This window comes from Leuresthes tenuis, unplaced genomic scaffold, assembly GCF_036924035.1.
Source record: "Leuresthes tenuis unplaced genomic scaffold, fLeuTen1.0.hap1 SCAF_11, whole genome shotgun sequence".
NCBI classification, from domain to species: domain Eukaryota; kingdom Metazoa; phylum Chordata; class Actinopteri; order Atheriniformes; family Atherinopsidae; genus Leuresthes; species Leuresthes tenuis.
In genome coordinates, this window is record NW_027325365.1 from 35,538,771 (window position 1) to 35,556,706 (window position 17,936).

The following is a 17,936-nucleotide window of genomic DNA, read 5'->3' on the forward strand; positions in this document are numbered from 1 at the left end:
AGTGTCAGTGCACTTGTATCTAAAAATAAGAATTCTGAAAACTCTTTAAAGTGCATTCATTGTCAACATGTTCCTCTTTTTCTTCTGTTGATAAAGTTAAAATAAAGGAGTCCCATTCAGAGACTAAATGTACACAGGAGAAGGAAGAAATGCTGGAAGAAAGAAATAGAGGAGCAGTCTTTCTTTGTTTATCTGCAGTGAAGAATGGGTGGCCACATCCACTGTGCAGTGATAAGGTGGGTTATCAGCAGTAAACAAGGCCTTGGCCTGTATAAATTGAGCCCAGAGTGACTAAATGCACTCTTAAAAACAGATATGTTTAAATAAGTCTGCATGTTTCAGTTGGCAGCGCTCAACACAAGCATGAAGAATTTTACTTTCAAGTACATTCACTATTCTAAAGAACATGACATATACTGTCAGAGCTGCCACAAGTGAGGTCACTGAAACAGTTGTTTATTTGCAGGATCAACAACATCAAGAGAGAAATTTGTTTTCCAAGTAAAAAACATGAAGTGATGAAAAATGTTCTGCATCCCAACATCATACCCCTCAGAACTGTCAGGTGTTAGAAAGCAGGTTCACTTCAAACATCGGTTTTAATTCAAATATTCGTCCGTAAGTGCTTCAGACCATATGCTGCATAGATCGAGCCATCAGACAGATAGAAGTAGTGCCCTCTGATTCTGATCCAGCAGAGGAATCTTGAGTTTCAGCTAGACCTAACCTGACCTAACCTCTCTGTGAAATATACAAATGTTGCTAATGGGATATTTGCTTCAAAAACAGAGGAAACTATTGAGCAAAGCGAGGTAAATCACTAAACCAAAGGATCTGAAAAAGAGTCTTTGGAAGTATTTTGGATTTTACACAAATGGTGTAGTAATGAACAATGGTCATTTACTGACTGTTACGTTGCTGTAGTGAGCAGCGTTCAAATACATCTGAATAATTGTGTGTTTCTTTCAAATTCTTTTTTTGATGCTTGTTTATTTTTTAAGTTAAAACAAAAAAAAGAAAAGAAACAATAATGCAATTGCTGAATGACAGGGGGCAGACAGAAGAGAACTTATGTTGTCTACCCCTTTTTCAATAATCACTTTACAGATTAAATCATATTATGTGTCCAAGCAAAAAAGAAATGGAAAAAGAAGAAGAAGAACAACAACAACAAATAAGCCAATGTTTGATCCTGCCTCTTTGGTTTCCTTGTTCAGACTGTTCCATAAACTGACTCCTCTCAGAGAGATGCAATGTTCTTTCAGTTTAGTTCTGAGTCTCGGTTTATTAAATATCTCTGTTCCTTTGAAGTTATGGCTTTTTTCAATTTTTTTCTGGATGTTAATTGGAAATACTTTTTTATGTGCTTTAAACTTTATTTGGAGAATACTGTAGTCAACAAGAAATTTCATCAACTTTAACTGAAGGAGTAATGGTTTTGTATGCTCTCTATAATTCTTTCTACTAGTTATTCTTATGTGGGTTTTTTTTGTAAAATAAAAACTGAATGAGAAAATGATTTGCATGCATTCCCCCATATTTCAACACAATAGGTCAGATGTGGAACAATCATAGAACAATATAGAATGTACAATCCTTTATCATCTATCAACTTTTGTTTTATGTAGTAGAGGAATAATTTTTGATCATTTCTTCTTTGTATAGTTTGTGTTTTCCAACTCAACTTCTCATCAATCGTGACACCCAAAAATTTTGTTTCTCTATCTCTTTTAATTTTTACACCAACTACAATAATTGGAGCACTCATACATTTTTCTTTGTTACTAAATATCATGGTGTGTTTTATCAAAGTTTAGTGATAAGTTATTTCTATCAAGCCAAATTCTTATTTTAAATTCTTGTTTAACTACACTCAACACCTGTCATATATTTTTGCCAGAATTCAGTAATACGCTCAGAATATGTGACAATAACATCCTATGACTACAGTCAGTTCTTTGTGATTTGGATCACGCACACTAGATGTCTTAAATTCCATCACCTCATTGTCCTCTGCTTTTTCAAAAATTAACCAGTTCCGACAGTTTTCTGAATATGAACTGTATCAAAAGTGAGCTCTCCAATTAAATGCATGTATTTCAGACCTCACTTTCAGGACTGTAAGGAACAAGTTCTCATATGTAGGCTTTTCAAGTGCAAAAAATACACAAAGAACCAAACCTGAGCAGTCAATAAGCACATTTACATGACGCTAGAAAAATAATACTGTGTTAGTCTGAGCAAAACTAGATTTTCTTCTGAAAAATGGACTAACATACCCAGATAATGTGGTTGGGGATCAGATCACTTCTGCATGTATACACTCAGCAAGACTCAAACTGGCCTAAGCGCTCTGTTCAAGCTCAAAAGTTGAGTCTTGTTCTCGTTTTGCTTTTTTTTTGTGCGATTGTATATTAAATCAGCTGGATTCCCAATGAAGCTGCTCTCATTCACATATTCTTCTGTCTTTTTTTTTTGTTGTCAGGAACTGGGACTGAAAAAGCTTAAAGCATTTCCAGACTGTCACTCTGCTCTATTAAATCCTGATTTTATAAACTCGGCCTCATCTGACAAAATCACCATTACAGTAACTTAAAGGCAACGTCTGTGCAGTGAGTTCAGCTGTACTTACATGTACCATGATGTCCCACAGAGGAAGTCAGAAGCAGCAGATTGTCTTAAACAGTTTTGTTTCACAGTCCACAGCATCAGATACAGTTGGGTTAATAACTCAATCTCTCCCCAGTGAATGTGGTCCAATTAAATGGCCTAACTACGGTAAGTCCATTTGCATACAACCATGCTGACTGACATAATGCTCCTCCTTAGCCAAATCTTCAGTTGGGCATATCAGAAGAGTTAAAAACAACAGTGTTACCTAGATATTTATAGCTTTTTTTCAAGCTTTGCCCGTTTTAATTCCTTACCCCTTTTTTAAAAAGAAAAACCCAGCTTCTTTCAAAAATCTCGTAATTTATCTGGTAGGATAATCACCAACGTCTCAACAAGCTGCACCTGCAAAAACCAGAACAATACAGGTTCATAAACTCCAGAACCACAAGGCTGAGAGACAGCTTCTTCCCAAGAGCTGTGAAAGCCATCTGTGCATCCCCCTCCCCCCAGCAGGCTCACACACACACACACACACACCTGGACCCCCTGCAGACTCTTTCACACCCGCCTGCTGCACATCAAAGACTGCTCAAGGTTCTTTGCACTAACTGCACTTTTTGTTTCTGTAAACGTTGATGCTGCTTTATCATCAGTGCAATAATTCTCACATTCTTAACCATTCCAGTGCAATAACTACAAGTGCAATATAAACAATCCATACATATATTTCTGCATTTATACTTATTTTCATTCTTTATAAGTATTTTTATTCTTTTTTATGCCTTTTAATTTTTCTCACCTAGAGCACCAATTTTGTTTCGTTCCAGAAACATAACGACGATTAAAAAATCTTGAATCTTAACGGCTGCTGGCCTTGCTCTTCCAACTGTCTGTTTCCACTTCTGGGAAGCCAATTTGTGTTGAGTAGCTTTTTGGTCTTTCTTTCATGGCCAATCTGATTGGGTGGCAATAGAGCTAAACATCTGCTCCAACTTGTCTATCTCTGCTGTCATTGGATTCTCTCTCCCCCGGCACTCCATAAACCAATTCAGAACCCGGTTGACCAACCTAAGAATATAGCACAATTCAGAGAGCACTTTGGCCCGCATACTTTTTCTCTTTTCAGTAAAACGGCATCAAACCATCTTTTTAGACTGCCACTCAAGAATCTGCTTTTCTGGAAAAGCACTTCAGAGACCTGCTCTTAGATGATAAACTGGCATCATTTTTCAGCTAAGTGCTCAGGTACTTGCTAATTCATCCTTGAATCTTTCACATGAAAGACACAGAAGCAACGATATTGAACAAAATACACTGATGACACATATGACAGCCGAATACTACAGGACCCAGAAGTGCAAATTCCACAGTAAATAGTATTGCAATCTTTTTGACAGAAGCAGCATGTACCAAGACAAAGAAGAAAATGACAAATACAGATACATGAGAACCAAACTCACTTCCATTTATTTGAACAAAATAGTTGTCCCATAGATGAATTTTTCTGATCTGAGCAATAAGTCCCTAGTTTTATTTCTGGCTAGCTGGACAATTTGTTTCACATCATTTGTATTTCGCATAATTCAAAATAACATCCTGCAGTTGCTTTTTCAAGTTAATGTATATACATTAGCTACTATGTGTACCAATGTATATACAAATTAAGTATTTTTCTATTCTATTCCAATGAAATTTCAAGCTATGATTTATACTCAATTCAGTTAAAATGCTGGGCTTGCTTAGTTGCCGAATGACCATTAAATTTTGTTATGTGCAAGAAAACGTTGGCTCTATCAAATGTGACCCACAATAAACCTTCAGATAATCAGAGCTCAAACGTGGCACAGTCAAACCTGAGAACATAACCTTTCAATAGTCTTCCAACGTCATCTTCGCTCAAGTGTCCATGTGTCTTATTCTTTCACCCAAAAAATAAGCCTGTCTATCTGCCTCTATAATGCTGCTGCTCCCCTGTTACAGGAGACTATATTGAGAGGCCCACTGAGAGAAAGCAATCGTGTGGTGTGTCAGCAGCCCGATAGAGAAGGACCCAGTAATGGAAGACCTTTTAAGGCTAAAAAGGAAAAGCTAATTATGATAAAGGGGCTGTAAGTTGTGTGGTTATCGCAGTGCTGGGGCTGCTGGTGCAGCAGACTGGTCCCTGACAGTGATAACCAGGCAGAGCGAGACGCCTGCCGCTCTGTCACTGTCACTCTGCTGCTGCTCTGCTCAGCTAAAGATGGATTCACATGCTACAACTTTTATACCTTTTTTTTTTTAAATACATAAAGCTGTTTGCATCATTGCTCCTTTAACACCCAAAACAGCAGCCTGCTGTCAATCTCTAAGATATATTCTGTGTTTCTCTGCAATTCAAGTATGCACAAAACATCCCATCTGAAATTCAGAACATTTCAGCACCAATATAACCTTCTCCAACAGGCAAGGCAATTGAATCCGATCACGGCATATTTATTCAAAACATCTATAGGTGGACCGCAGGTGCCTCTGTTTTGGTTGGGCTCAACAACAGCAGAATGACAACACTGAGCTCAGTGGATACAGAGGCAGTAAGGTGGACCTCTGAGCTGTCGGGACCAAAGGGCACTTTAGTGATAGTCAAGTGAACGAATGCTTACATCCTCCCCCTTTGCTACCCAGTTTTTTCTTTTCGGTCTCTGATGCATTATATACTATAGAGCCTTGCTACTATTTCACTTCTCCCAAATGCCTTCAGTATAAATATACTCCCTCTATCTGTTATGACACTTTCCTGTAGATACCCATAGGAAAGCAAGAAATAACTCCTAAAAAGAAAACAGAAACTGGGCACAGGGCACTTCTGGAGCCATGCACATCCATAACAAACAGCAAGGAGGCCTTTCAATCAATGCGATGTGTACAATACATGGCAAAAAAGCCAAATAAACTTGCACTTGTCATTTCAATTGCTAGAATTAGGTCTCAAAACATATAATCAAACTTGTGTTATTGCAGCTCAGTAACAGTCTTGAGTGCCCTTCAAAGAGAAGGTGCTTTTCATTTTCCACTTTTTCACAGCTGACTGAAATCCAGCAGTGAACATCACAACTGAGCACAGACGAGTTCAGGAGCTACACTTCTGCTAATAACCACTAGATGGTGCGAGTGAAAACTGGGCCTGTCTGAGGCAAACAGAACAAATCTAATTCACACCGTCCTTTTTACAAACTTATTACAGACTATTGACTATGTTTATGCAATCCTAAATCCTTTTTCTTGATATTTTTTAATGTTTATGGGTAAATTATAAAACTCAGATTTGCATTTTTTCAGTGTATAAAACAAATACAAGAAAACTTTCCAAAGGTGAAAAAGAAGATATTTTAAACTATTTCATATTTTAAACTATTTCATATTTTTAACGTGTGATTTACCATTCCTATCTCAGAGTTAATGGTGATACACTGATGTAATCAGATTCAAGGTAAACACAAGAAACTTGTGCTAAAGAAAAAAGTGGACCAGACTCGCTGAGTAATTCCCTATAATCCCAGCTCACTGGTCTGAGCAGCGCTGGCCAGCATGTCATTGGGGTCATCCTTTCATCTGTGTTTCGTATAGTGTCCCAGAGTCACTCCCATAATGGCAGCCATCACTGCTCCTCACACCACAACAACCATCTTTTCTTCCACAATCACAAGCTGCCCCAGCCTCTCACCAACTGCACACCAGTCATAGCAGGGAGGGGATACAAAGCCTGGTTGGGGTAGGGGGTAGAAATAGAAGAGGCAAAGATAAGTAGAAATGGGATTCAAAACCTGGTTGGGGTATAGAGGGTGCCAGAGGTGGAGGCAGGAAAAGACACACCAGCAGATTCAGCAGACAAACTCACCTAAACAGTCCGACAATCACAGAAAAATGACAGCAAAAACAAGGCCATACAGGCCATCTCACCTAAAATGGCCACCTGGTTTCAAAAGTCTCACATGGGCCACACCCTTCACTTAAATATAGATAGACAAGGAAACAGTTGTAAACACAGTGTCATGCTTCCATCTGATCCATTCAGGTGCGGCTGTAGCTCAGGAGGAAGAGCAGTCGCCTGGAAGGTCGGTGGTTCCACTCCAAACTTCTCCACATTGAACCCCACACTGAACTATGTGTCCATCTGTGTTTGTGTGAATGATTAGAACAGAACAAAAAGTGTTTGTGTGATGTGTAGCGTACTGTATGAGGGTGTGAGTGTATGGGACCGCGAGTGGTCAGATAGACTAGAAAAGCGCAATACAATGCTGCCATCTGCTGGCACCACACTCAACTAGCTAATGAAATAAAAGAAAATAAACAAGGGCAAAAGAGACTGAAAGTGCTTAAAAGTCATTCTTTTTCAAATTTCTTATTAACCAGTACCAAATGTTTTTTCATGATTATCTGCTTAGAGTAACAAACTACATCCAGACAGGAAACAGGTGAATAAATCGTATCCTCATACACTGCAGACATCCTGTACTAGATGTATTAGCCAAGATATTTCTTTGTTGGCATTCTGTGTATCAGTAGATGTTAAAATGACTTTCAACGAAAGCAAGTTGTTGGAGTGAAAATGACTGGGGCCTTGGAAAATAAAAACAACTGAGTTGTAAAGAGTTTTAAAAGTAAAATGTGTATGAAAGTGACAACAGGGCTAAACCACCAACATTCTACAAAGTCAGTATCGAGCAAAACAATATATAGAAAGCTCAGCACAGCTGCATTCCATGAAAGAGCTGCCCTTACCAAAGCTGTCCAAGATGAATTTCTGTTTGGATGACTTAATGAAGCCTTCAATGCTGATTGCCTGACGCCAACAGTGAAGTAGGGAGGCAGTTATGTGTTAGTTTGAATGGCTGCATGAGGAATTCTCTCATTCCTATAATAGCACTGCATGGTATGGATATTGCAAAGAAGTATCAGTTTCGGTTGACCAACTGTTTCAAAAGTGGTGCCATCTTTCAAGATGATAAAGATAAAATTGTTAAAAACTAGGATGAATCATACAACAGTGACGTGTTTTTGCCTCAACAATCACCAGATCCTAATATAATCAAACATCTGATACTGAAAGTAAAATGTTTTGTTTTTTTACCATGACTTTCTGTTTAATCAATTTTACAAAAAAAATACAAAAAAACTCCATGTAACTCACCAGTTTGGAGACTCCAGTGCTATAGTCAATATGAAGCTCTTTGTGTTTCTGAAGTGCAGCCTCTAAAGACTTCTTCAGATCCAGCGCTCTTCTCAACAGCTGCTGCTCAGCACGGGACTTGGTGAAAACCTGAATACATGCAAGGGAAAGGCAGAAATACAATTTGTAAAAAACTTACTCAAGAATGGCTTAAATCACACCACAAACAGCCAACGCACTGATCCAGCCTTTACTCTCTCATCTAACATTTGTGGAATGTGCTTGAAAAGTGTGTTGGCGGCACAAGAAGAGTAAACAAGCAGCACAGGTAGTGATGCAATATGATGGCACTGGCCACTGCAGTACTCCTGAACACAAAATAGTCACATGCTTTCATGTGCTGCTTTGTGGCATGAACATACACTCACCGGCCACTGCATTAGGAACACCTTGCTAGTAAAAGGTTGGACCCCTTTTGCCTTCAGAACTGCCTTAATTCTTTGTGGTATACTTTCAACAAGGTGTTGGAAACATTCCTCAGAGATTTTGGTCCATATTGACATGATAGCATATGATGGGTATCTCCCGTTCCACCACATCCCAAAGATGCTCTATTGGATTGAGATCTGGTGACTGTGGAGGCCATTGGAGTGCAGTGAACTCATTGTCATGTTCAAGAAACCAGTTTGAGATTATATGAGCTTTGTGACATGGTCCATTATCCTGCTGGAAGTAACCATCAGAAGAATAATACTCAGGTAGGCTGCAGCATTTAAACAATGCTCAATTGGTGCCCAATGTGGGCCCGATGTGTAGAAAATACCCCCCACACCATTACACCACCACCAGCCTGAACCGTTGATACAAGGCAGGATGGATCCATGCTTTCATGTAATTTATGCCAAATTCTGACCTGCCCAGCTAAAATCGAGACTCGTCAGACCAGGCAACGTTTTTCCAATCTTCTATTGTCCAATTTTGGTGAGCCTGTGAGAATTGTGGTCTCAGTTTCCTGTTGTGAGCTGACAGGAGTGGCACCTGGTGTGGTCTTCTGCTGCTGTAGCCCATCTTCTTCAAATTTCGATGTGTTGTGCATTCAGAGATGGTGTTCTGCATTCCTTGGTTGTGCTTATTTGAGTTACCGTTGCCTTCCTATCATCTTGAACCAGTCTGCCCATTCTCCTCTGACATCTCACATCAACAAGGCATTTTTTTGTCCACACAGCTGCCGCTCACTGGGTATTTTCTCTTTTTCGGACCGTTCTGTGTAAATCCTAGAGATGGTTTTGCGTGAAAATCCCAGCAGATCAGCACATACTCGGACCAGTCCTTCGAGCACCAACAACCATGTCATGTTCAAAGTCGCTTAAATCCCCTTTCTTCCCCATTGGGATTCTCGGTTTGAATTCAGCAAGTTGTCTTGCCCACGTCTACATGGCTAAAAGCACTGAGTTGCGGCCATGCGATTGGCTGATTAGCCGTTTGTGTTAACAAGCAATTGAAAAGGTGTACCTAATGAAATGGCTGGTGAGTGTATATTTGAATCGGTGTGTGTACGAACCTGAACCCAGCCCTGAACAGTTGGTAGGTGTTTTGTAATAACAAGTCTGTGGAGCTCTACGATCATAGAAACCACTGGCTCATTATCCTCCATCGCCTTTACATGAAGACCTGATTGTTAAAGAACAGAAGAAACAGAAAAACAGCATCTTCATTTTTCAGGTAATTATTTCATGACTTATAGGGCTGCACCGTGTGATATTGTTGAATATCATGATAATGACATGACTTGTGGCGCATTAACAAATACTTACTATAGGACGTTTAGTTTATGTGTAGTAATGGCGGCTATATGCATGCTGGTTAGATGTAAAACATGCAAAACAGCAGCCCTCATTCAAACACGTGCTTGCACTACTATTTCATATCAAAATGTTTGCCATGAAAAAGGTTTCCAGCCTAACATGAATCCAGTCAAAGCCGTCTTCTGTCATATTGACATTGTGCATGTTGATACGTGACATATATAAAGTTTCAATATATCGTGCAGCCCTTATTTCTACTATATAACCCCAGACTGCATTATTTAGCTCCAAGTGAAAAGGAACAGTTCTTCAGCATGGTTTTATGAAACATTGTCTTAGAAGTACCTGTTTGGTGATGAAACACCATTATAAACTTACTGCTGATTATCTTATCCACTAGTTCACAGTGGATGGGCACTCTACACTTCTCGTCTTGGTTGATTGCAAGATGAATGTCTTAAATTTCACCCAGTCCATAAAATGCTGGCATCACTGCCTATTTGTTGGAAACCTGTGGCCGTATTCACAAAGCTTTTTATCTTACTGCTAGGAGTGCTCCTAACTCGCACTAAAACATTTTACGTAGGATTTCTTCCTTAAAAGTAATTCACCATGAAGTCCCAAGGTTGTTTTGTCCGCCTGATGAAGGCGTGCACCGAATTTCGTCCGGCTACGCAAAACTAACCCCGACAATACGTGTATTTAGTGAATCAGTAGGGGGCGCTACAGAGTCCCTTTGAAGCAACTTCACTATGAGGTAGTGTACACGAGGCCTGACACACACACACAATTGGTGAGTTTTCACGCACATGAACGCACTGTAAAAGAATAATAAGAAGAAGAATTAAAGCTGCAAGCAGCCATGAACGGGCCCTCGCAGGTGTGCACATCGGGGTACGCGCTGGACTCCGTTCGATGTGCATCGCACAGCCGTCCGTCAAGTGTAGAGCAGGATGTGAGAATCTCAGTCAGGCGTAGTACCGCTAGGCGTAAAAAGTGACATTTTTAGCCACCAGTAGGTGGCGCTATAAGCATGTGTAAGTTTGGGTGGAGCCCAAGTGCAGCCTATGAAGTTTGGTGAAGATCGGACAATGTATGCAAAAGTTATAAGTGACTTTGTGTTTTGTGGCGAGCAGTAGCGAGTCGTCTTTGAGCGTCTGCCACAGCCACACCCTTCAGACTTTGGAAAACATTATTTTAATCCCCCATAGCCTAAGAGTAACCTGACTAAGTCTGAAGCCGGTAGCATTAAATCTGTAGGAGGAGTTCGATCAGATGTGAGACGTGGAAAAAGGCAAATTACAATTAAATTCAATTAATTAAAAATGGCCGACTTCCTGTGGCCCCAGCGCCATGACGTCATGAGGCTTTTTTGTGGGTCTGGGCATGACGAAGGTGTGTACCGAATTTTGCCAGCCTACGCAAAACTAAACCCAATGCAAGGGGTTTTTAGAAAATTTGTAGAGGGTGCGACAGAGCTATTTTGCTCCTGCCACACACGATATTCTTTACATACGTATGAGGTCGTCAGTGCCAAGTATGTGCCAAGTTTCATGAACTTGCGATGATGATATGGCTTTCAACCAACAACCACGGCTGACTGAGGTTCATGGTGCCTCTCAGTTCGCTCTCCATTAAAATATGCGAACCATGGGCAGATCCAGGCCATTTTGCAACAACCTGCGTGTTGATGGAGTGGATTTTTTTTCGATTGACAAACATTTCCGCGTCTACTATCTATTGTCAATGGCCCCGACCACACCAGGCTTGCCTGCAATTGCCATAAAGTTGGCTTTGATCCTGTGTAGTTGCTGATTGTCCAAAGGAAACCGGATAAACTGTTTTATGATATGTGGTCTAGAGAGCGTAGTGATGGTTTGGTTTATGGTACGGCGGACTGATGGTTGCAATATTCCTAAATTGTCGGCATTGCAAGTTGCATTTTTCCTGTTGCTAAATATCGTAGTGTTGCCAAACGTTTTGTCTACGGACTGATCGGGTTATTTCTGTTAGTCGGGGACGTTATTCTGTCTCACTACAGCCATTTTCTGATTCTTTGTGAATAGGTCTTACTGAATTAGGAGTCCTTTCGAGGACTTTTAAGCTCTCCTAGAGTTTCTTTGTCCTTTGTGAATTGCTATTAGTGAAAAAAAATGAGGAGTCCTAAATTTGAGACTGACAAGCCCATTATTTTCAGGAGTTGCTCCTAAATTTGCCAGTTAGGAGCTACTTTCAGCCCCAAGATTCTTTGTGAATACAGCCTCTGGACTCTAGGTTTATATCAAGATGCCTAACTGATGGCTTCATTTCATCTTGTGAGTTCAAGATTAATCTATTGTCTTGTTTAATGTTTTATCATATTTATTTCTCTGAATAGAAAAAAATATATATAGTGATATTATCATAAAAGTATTAAATCACAAAGCAGCCGGAGTGAAAACTAGTATTTGCAACCACGTGTTGTATTCCCAGAAATGCCAGATGAAGCTGATTAATAGCAGGCACCACTGCAGGGTGATGTGTGACTGACAGCCAATTAGACGTTTTAAGCCAGATGCCAGTGGGAGTTTGACAAATTGGAATGAGTTTGAGATTTAACAATTATTAACGCGTCATTATGAATTTGTAGCATCAGAGGTAACATAGTGTGTGGGGCGTACAAACAGGCCTTCAGTGTAGAAACGTATAAGTGAGCTGTACCTACCCGGACTGAGGTTCAGGTCCAGACTGTAGGAGTGAGAGATGAGGCCAGAGTTCCTGATAAACAAGTCCTCAGCAACAGGCTCTTCTTCCTCTTCTTCACTACTTCCTTCCGCTTCTTCATGCTTGTTTTTCTGCTCTCCCATCCCCTGCCCTGTCTTTCTCTCGTCCTCTTCCCCATCATCATCCTTCTTTACTTTCCAATGCTCCTGCTCTTCAGACCTTTTCTCCTGGTCTTCTTTACCTCTTTCTTCCTCTGCATTGTTCCTCTTCTTTTCCCTCACAGTGCTCTTCTTTTCACCCTCCCTCTCTTGTCTCTCTCCTTCTCTCCTGCTATCTGTCAGCCTTTTGCTGCAGCAGGGCTCTTCATCATCTGATGGACACTCACTGACAGGTTGGGAGTTTAAACAGCTGCTATTGCTTGTCTGGAAATCTGTGAGGCAAAACTCAGGGAAAAGTAACTTCACACATGATTCCATCTCTGTCAGTGTTGCCTCAATGTCTTGGTATGACTCTGACCAGAAGAAAAAAAAAAGATGCTCTGTTAATAAGACTGTAACTAAACTCGGGTAACTAAAATAAGATTTATGCATATATAAGAAACCTAATTATCAAATAATAGTAGGAATATGAAAGACAGCAAACACTCCACACAATTATAACTTGTGTGGTGTTACCTTCCATGTCCTTGGCTGCTGCCTCCACTCTCGCCTTGTAGATCCTCTCCAGCTTCCTCTGTCTCTCCTCCTCCCTCCTTCTTTCTGCTATCGTTCTGGCTTCAGCATCTTGGAAGTCCACCTACAGACAAGAAAAGTTCACTCTAGTATGACAGAAAACCACGATACTGCTTAGATATAGAAATACTGCTATGACATAATGTCTGGAAAACTCAACAATCTATACTGACTTGGTCAAACAGTTCCTGTTATCCTCTTACCTTTGACAAAAACATATGGTTTGGAAGTTACCTAACGTGACAATAGAGTGAACTCACATTTCCATACAACCAGTGCTGTCCACTATTGAATATCTAATTCATAATTCTTTGTTTTTACAGAGTACTTCTAATTTCTTTAAATACTAATACATTTTATTGATAGAGTGCTTTTAAAAGGGTACACAAAGACGCTTTACACACAAATGTTAAAATCAGGTTAAAAGACAATAGCAGGATTAATATATGCAAGAGGAGATGATGGGGCGTACAGAGTTATTTATATAAAAGCAGTTTTGAAAAGGTGGGTTTTTAGTGAAGTTTTGAAAGATTGGTGATTGGTGCAGTCTCTGATGTATTTTGGAAGAGAGTTCCAGAGAAGGGGGGCGACAAGGCTCTGTCTCCCCAGGTTGGGTGCTTGGTACGGGTGCCTGAGGATAAGAGGTTGGCGTCGGATGAGCAGAGGCTGCGGGGGGGAGCGTAACAGGGGAGCAGGTCAGTGAGGTAGGAGGGAGCCTGGTTGTGGAGGGCTTTGTGGGTGAGGAGAAGGACTTTGAATTGGATGTGTTGTGGGACAGGGGTCATGTGGTCACGGGAGCGGGTGTGGGTGAGTAGGCGGGCAGCAGAGTTCTGCATGTACTGAAGTTTATTGAGGACTTTGGATGATGTACTATAAAGAATGCTTATTGCAGTAGTCGAGTCTGGAAGTGATGAAGGCATGGATGAGTGTTTCAGCAGCTGAGAAGGTGAGTGAAGGGCGTAGGCCTGCTATGTTTTTGAGATGGAAGAAGGCAGATCGAGTGATGTGGTGTATGTGTTGCTCAAAGGAGAGGTTGCTATCGAAGGTGATTCCGAGGTTGCGGATGTGTGGGGAGGGGGACAGGGTGGAGTTATAAATGAAGAGGGAGAAGTTGTCAGTGGTTCTGGTGAGTGATTTGGGACCGATGATGATCGTGTTGGATTTATTGTAGTTCAGCTGGACAAAGTTGGTGTGCATCCATGATCTGATATCAGTGAGGCAGTTGGTGAGAGTGGAGTGAGTTGCAGCGCTGATGGACTTGGTGGAGATGGAAAACTGGATGTCGTCGGCATAGCAGTGGAAGTGAAGACCGTGGTGACGTATGATATTGCCAAGGCCTGAATAAGCCTTTCTGACTGCTTAACATTTTAACATTTAATTCAAGCACTTTGCACTGTAAGAAAGGAGCTCTGTTATGTTTATCTGCCTCCACACTGTCTCACAGACAAAAAACTGAGCACAAAATATGGTCTGCAGCCTGACTGTTAAACTGACAGTTAAAATGAATGAGTTGTGCCTCCACAATAAATCCAGGTGAGTGGTTGTAAGTGATCTGCAGCAATGATGTCAACAATAACAAGGTTACTATGTTCCACTTAAACACCCCTCATTACCCCCATCAGTTGGGGTTTTTACTTAACTTACCCACTCAAGCAAAAATGAGCGTACTGTCTGCGAAACACATTTACTGACAGTGTTTCCTTCATTAATTCTCAGTCAGTAAGGTGGAACATTTGACATTATGGGAAAACTGTATAGAGGTATACCAGGGACCTCCAGTCCTCCCCTTTAAAGTACATAACTAAAATAAAGACAGGAAATGAACATCTTTCTCACCTTCTTAACTTGCTTGAGGTAGTGGTAGCCCAGAGCCAGCTTCTTATACATAGAGCCATAAGAGGCTTGCCAGGACTGGATAGTCTGGATGGCCAGAGACCGCAGCTTCCTGGCTACCTCTTTAGGAGGAGGGAGGGGCAGCTCTGTATTCGTTTCTACTGTCAACTCCAGGAAATCCTGTAAGAATCATATTTTCTATTTTACAGCAAATCTAACTCAACCAAAAAAAGAAAAGAAAAAAACTTTCTCCAAACTTCCCACACAGTTTGTCCACAGACTCTTTATGAAGTAAGCATGCTGAGCTGACCGTTCGCACTGGCTGGACAGGATATGGCGACTAGGACTCTTGTTCTACAGTCGGCTCCCTAATCATGGCTTCAATTATCACTGGGGTGTAGTGGAAAATTCCCCATGTAAAGCAGACTCAACAGACTGGGTTAAACACGGCAATGTTACAGTGTTCCCCTGCAGGCACTCTGTTATTCCACTCTGACTAAATATTCAGACACACTTCAGGTAGCTATTACTATGCTGCGCTGATTCAATATTTTGTTATTTAGGTAAATTGCCACCATTTTAAGTATACAAGTGTCATTTTAAGGTTTGTGGTAGAGTCATCTAAATAGTTTGTAGTTTGTTAAATGTATGACCTTGCCAAAAGTGGTAAATGTGGTCAGGGGTTAGCTTCCATAAGCCCCCACGATAGGCAAAAATCTGCAAACTAGTGACCTTATATTTATTGTAAACTACGGATTATATTTAGATTATTTTAATACGTTTTAATTATTTTTTTTTTAAATATTGTTTTCAATTGTTTAGGCTAGAAAATGCTTATTTTATCGCAACAATAACTAGAATAATAAATATATAAAAATACCTATATACCGCAAAATATCTGTTTTGTTGGTAAAAAAAAAATCTTAATTCTCATTCACACACACACCGATTGTGTATGACTCACCAATTCACAAGACACAGTGGCACTCCCAGTCCAAATCATAAAATCATAAAAATAATTTTATTTTTTGTCATCCAATGACAGCCGGGATAGGCAATGAGTTGGATTCTAATTGGTTTGAACTGGATTGTATCTTTGAAGTGCCTTGAGATGATATTTGTTGTAATTTAATGCAATATAAAGAAAATTTAACTGAACTGAATAGGTATCTATGACTTAACCATATCCGAAATAAAATATGATCAGGAAATAAAGATCTCACATGAATGTGGGTGCAGCAATATCAAGTGTGACTTGAATAGGCCCAGATTAAATGAGAGATACTGATTTACCTGGAAGTTGTCCACTAATACTGTCCTGAAGTGGTGGGACCTGGAGAAGAGCTCACTGGCTATTTGGAATGCAGATAGTCGGATCTCAGCATGTTCTTGGTTTAGCTGGGACATCACTAAGTGGTACACTTGGTCTATGCAGTCATTCGATACTCTAAAACAAATAAGAGGACAAACAATAATCTGTGATTAATTCAATTAAACAATGACATGACTAATATCTGTGTGAGACAGTTGAATGTTTAACAGATTCATTATGGTTCAAAGTTCAAATATGAACCTCAATGTTCTGATAATACTCTACATCAAGGAATCACAGTCCCACACATCAAACCTCTAATTCTATACCAGTGTGAGTCATACTTGCAGATCCTCTTGAGCTCTTTCATTTTGTCTTGATTGAGCAGTAGCTGTCCAGCTGTGGTCAGTTCCTCCACCAGCTCTGACAGCCGTTCCCTCCGGGACAACTCCATCACCAGGCACTGAAGTACACACAGACGGAACGAAAAGCTGTTGATTTGGAGTGAAGTTTTGACTGATCATTCCGCTTAAAACGACACAATCTCGGTTAAATACGGGCTGTTGTTTTCCATCTACGACGAGTACCAGTTAATAAAGGTTGGCTATCCGGTACCGTTTACAAAACAACACCCTCTCATGGTTACTTCATTTCCGTTACGTACAACTACCGGTTCCGAATTTTCAGAATAAAAGCACCTAAATATATCAAGTAAAAAACAATGGGCCTCATTCAAGAACCACTCGTACGAACAGATTTGTTCTTAAGTCGTGCGTACGAGTAATTCAAGAGAACTTGCGCATTCACCTTTTTTTTGGTATTTTGAGTTTTCTTTCAGATATGAACAGAATTTACTAGTGATCAAGACCTGTCAGGAGTCACGTAAACCAGTCCGCTGTTTATTCGAATCAAGTCTGCTTGACTAATGGATTATATATTTAATTACTTTGAAGATATCATAAATAAATATATACATTATACCCCATAATGATGCTGACATTATTTTATTTGACTTAAATTATGCAGTAATCGAAGGTTAATTTGACTCTATATATAACAAGGTCAATGGGAGGTGTAACCAGTGGCTGACTAGCGAAGTGAAATTGGTTTTATATTCGACATTCGCTTGTTCTTTCTGTTTCTAACCTAAATAGCGTCATGAAAACTGCGCCAATTTCTTCCAGGTTGGTATTTTGTAGAGAGAAGTAAGCCAGACATTTCACAGGTCTCATCAACTTACCAACCTCAGTGGCTGTAGGAAAAACTCAAAGTAACGACGCTGAATTTCCTTCCGACTATAGTGAGGCAAACGGGGCGTTTAGGGACCGTCGTAAAATTGCAATCTCTGATTTTTCAGTCCGGATTACCAAAGAATATTGACAACAACACACAAATACTGTCACACACAAATACAACAACACACAAATACTGTCAATATTGTCATTACCAGGCTAAGAGTGTCACAGGAAGTTATTATTCAGTCATACTCAATAGCACCATGGTCAGATATTAAGCATTTTACCTTTTGGTTTATAACTCATGAACCATGAGGCTTATAAAAAAAAAAGTATTTGGACAGTAGGTCCCTGGGATGAAGCCGATTCAAATGGTATAGTCCACGCCCATTTGTGTCTGTAAAAATTTGCTGACATTTTGGATTTTCTGCTAAACATATCTTCTGTCTGTATTGCCACATATTTCATCCAATCTTCACCAAGTTTGCTACATATCATATTTAGATGACCCAAACAAGACTTTTCAATTCGTTTTTCGATATCATGTATAGTTTGTCT

General features: G+C 40.1%; 1 protein-coding gene across 3 annotated transcripts in view; it reads right to left on the minus strand.

Annotated features, from left to right (window-relative positions):
* Nucleotides 1-16,764, minus strand: part of uvssa (UV-stimulated scaffold protein A) — a 67,213-nt gene extending 50,449 nt beyond the window's left edge. For 2 of the 3 annotated variants that reach the window (XM_072396293.1, XM_072396291.1), the window contains exons 1-7: nucleotides 16,488-16,764; nucleotides 16,125-16,278; nucleotides 14,835-15,011; nucleotides 12,942-13,062; nucleotides 12,269-12,778; nucleotides 9,321-9,430; nucleotides 7,781-7,909 (exon numbers count right to left, since the gene is read on the minus strand). In XM_072396293.1, the coding sequence (XP_072252394.1) occupies nucleotides 7,781-7,909; nucleotides 9,321-9,430; nucleotides 12,269-12,778; nucleotides 12,942-13,062; nucleotides 14,835-15,011; nucleotides 16,125-16,278; nucleotides 16,488-16,597 (1,311 nt within the window). In that variant the 5' untranslated portion in view covers nucleotides 16,598-16,764. The remainder of the gene's footprint in view (nucleotides 1-7,780; nucleotides 7,910-9,320; nucleotides 9,431-12,268; nucleotides 12,779-12,941; nucleotides 13,063-14,834; nucleotides 15,012-16,124; nucleotides 16,279-16,487) is intronic. The other variant, XM_072396292.1, reaches the window with a different exon arrangement.
* Between the last annotated feature and the right edge of the window lie 1,172 nt (nucleotides 16,765-17,936).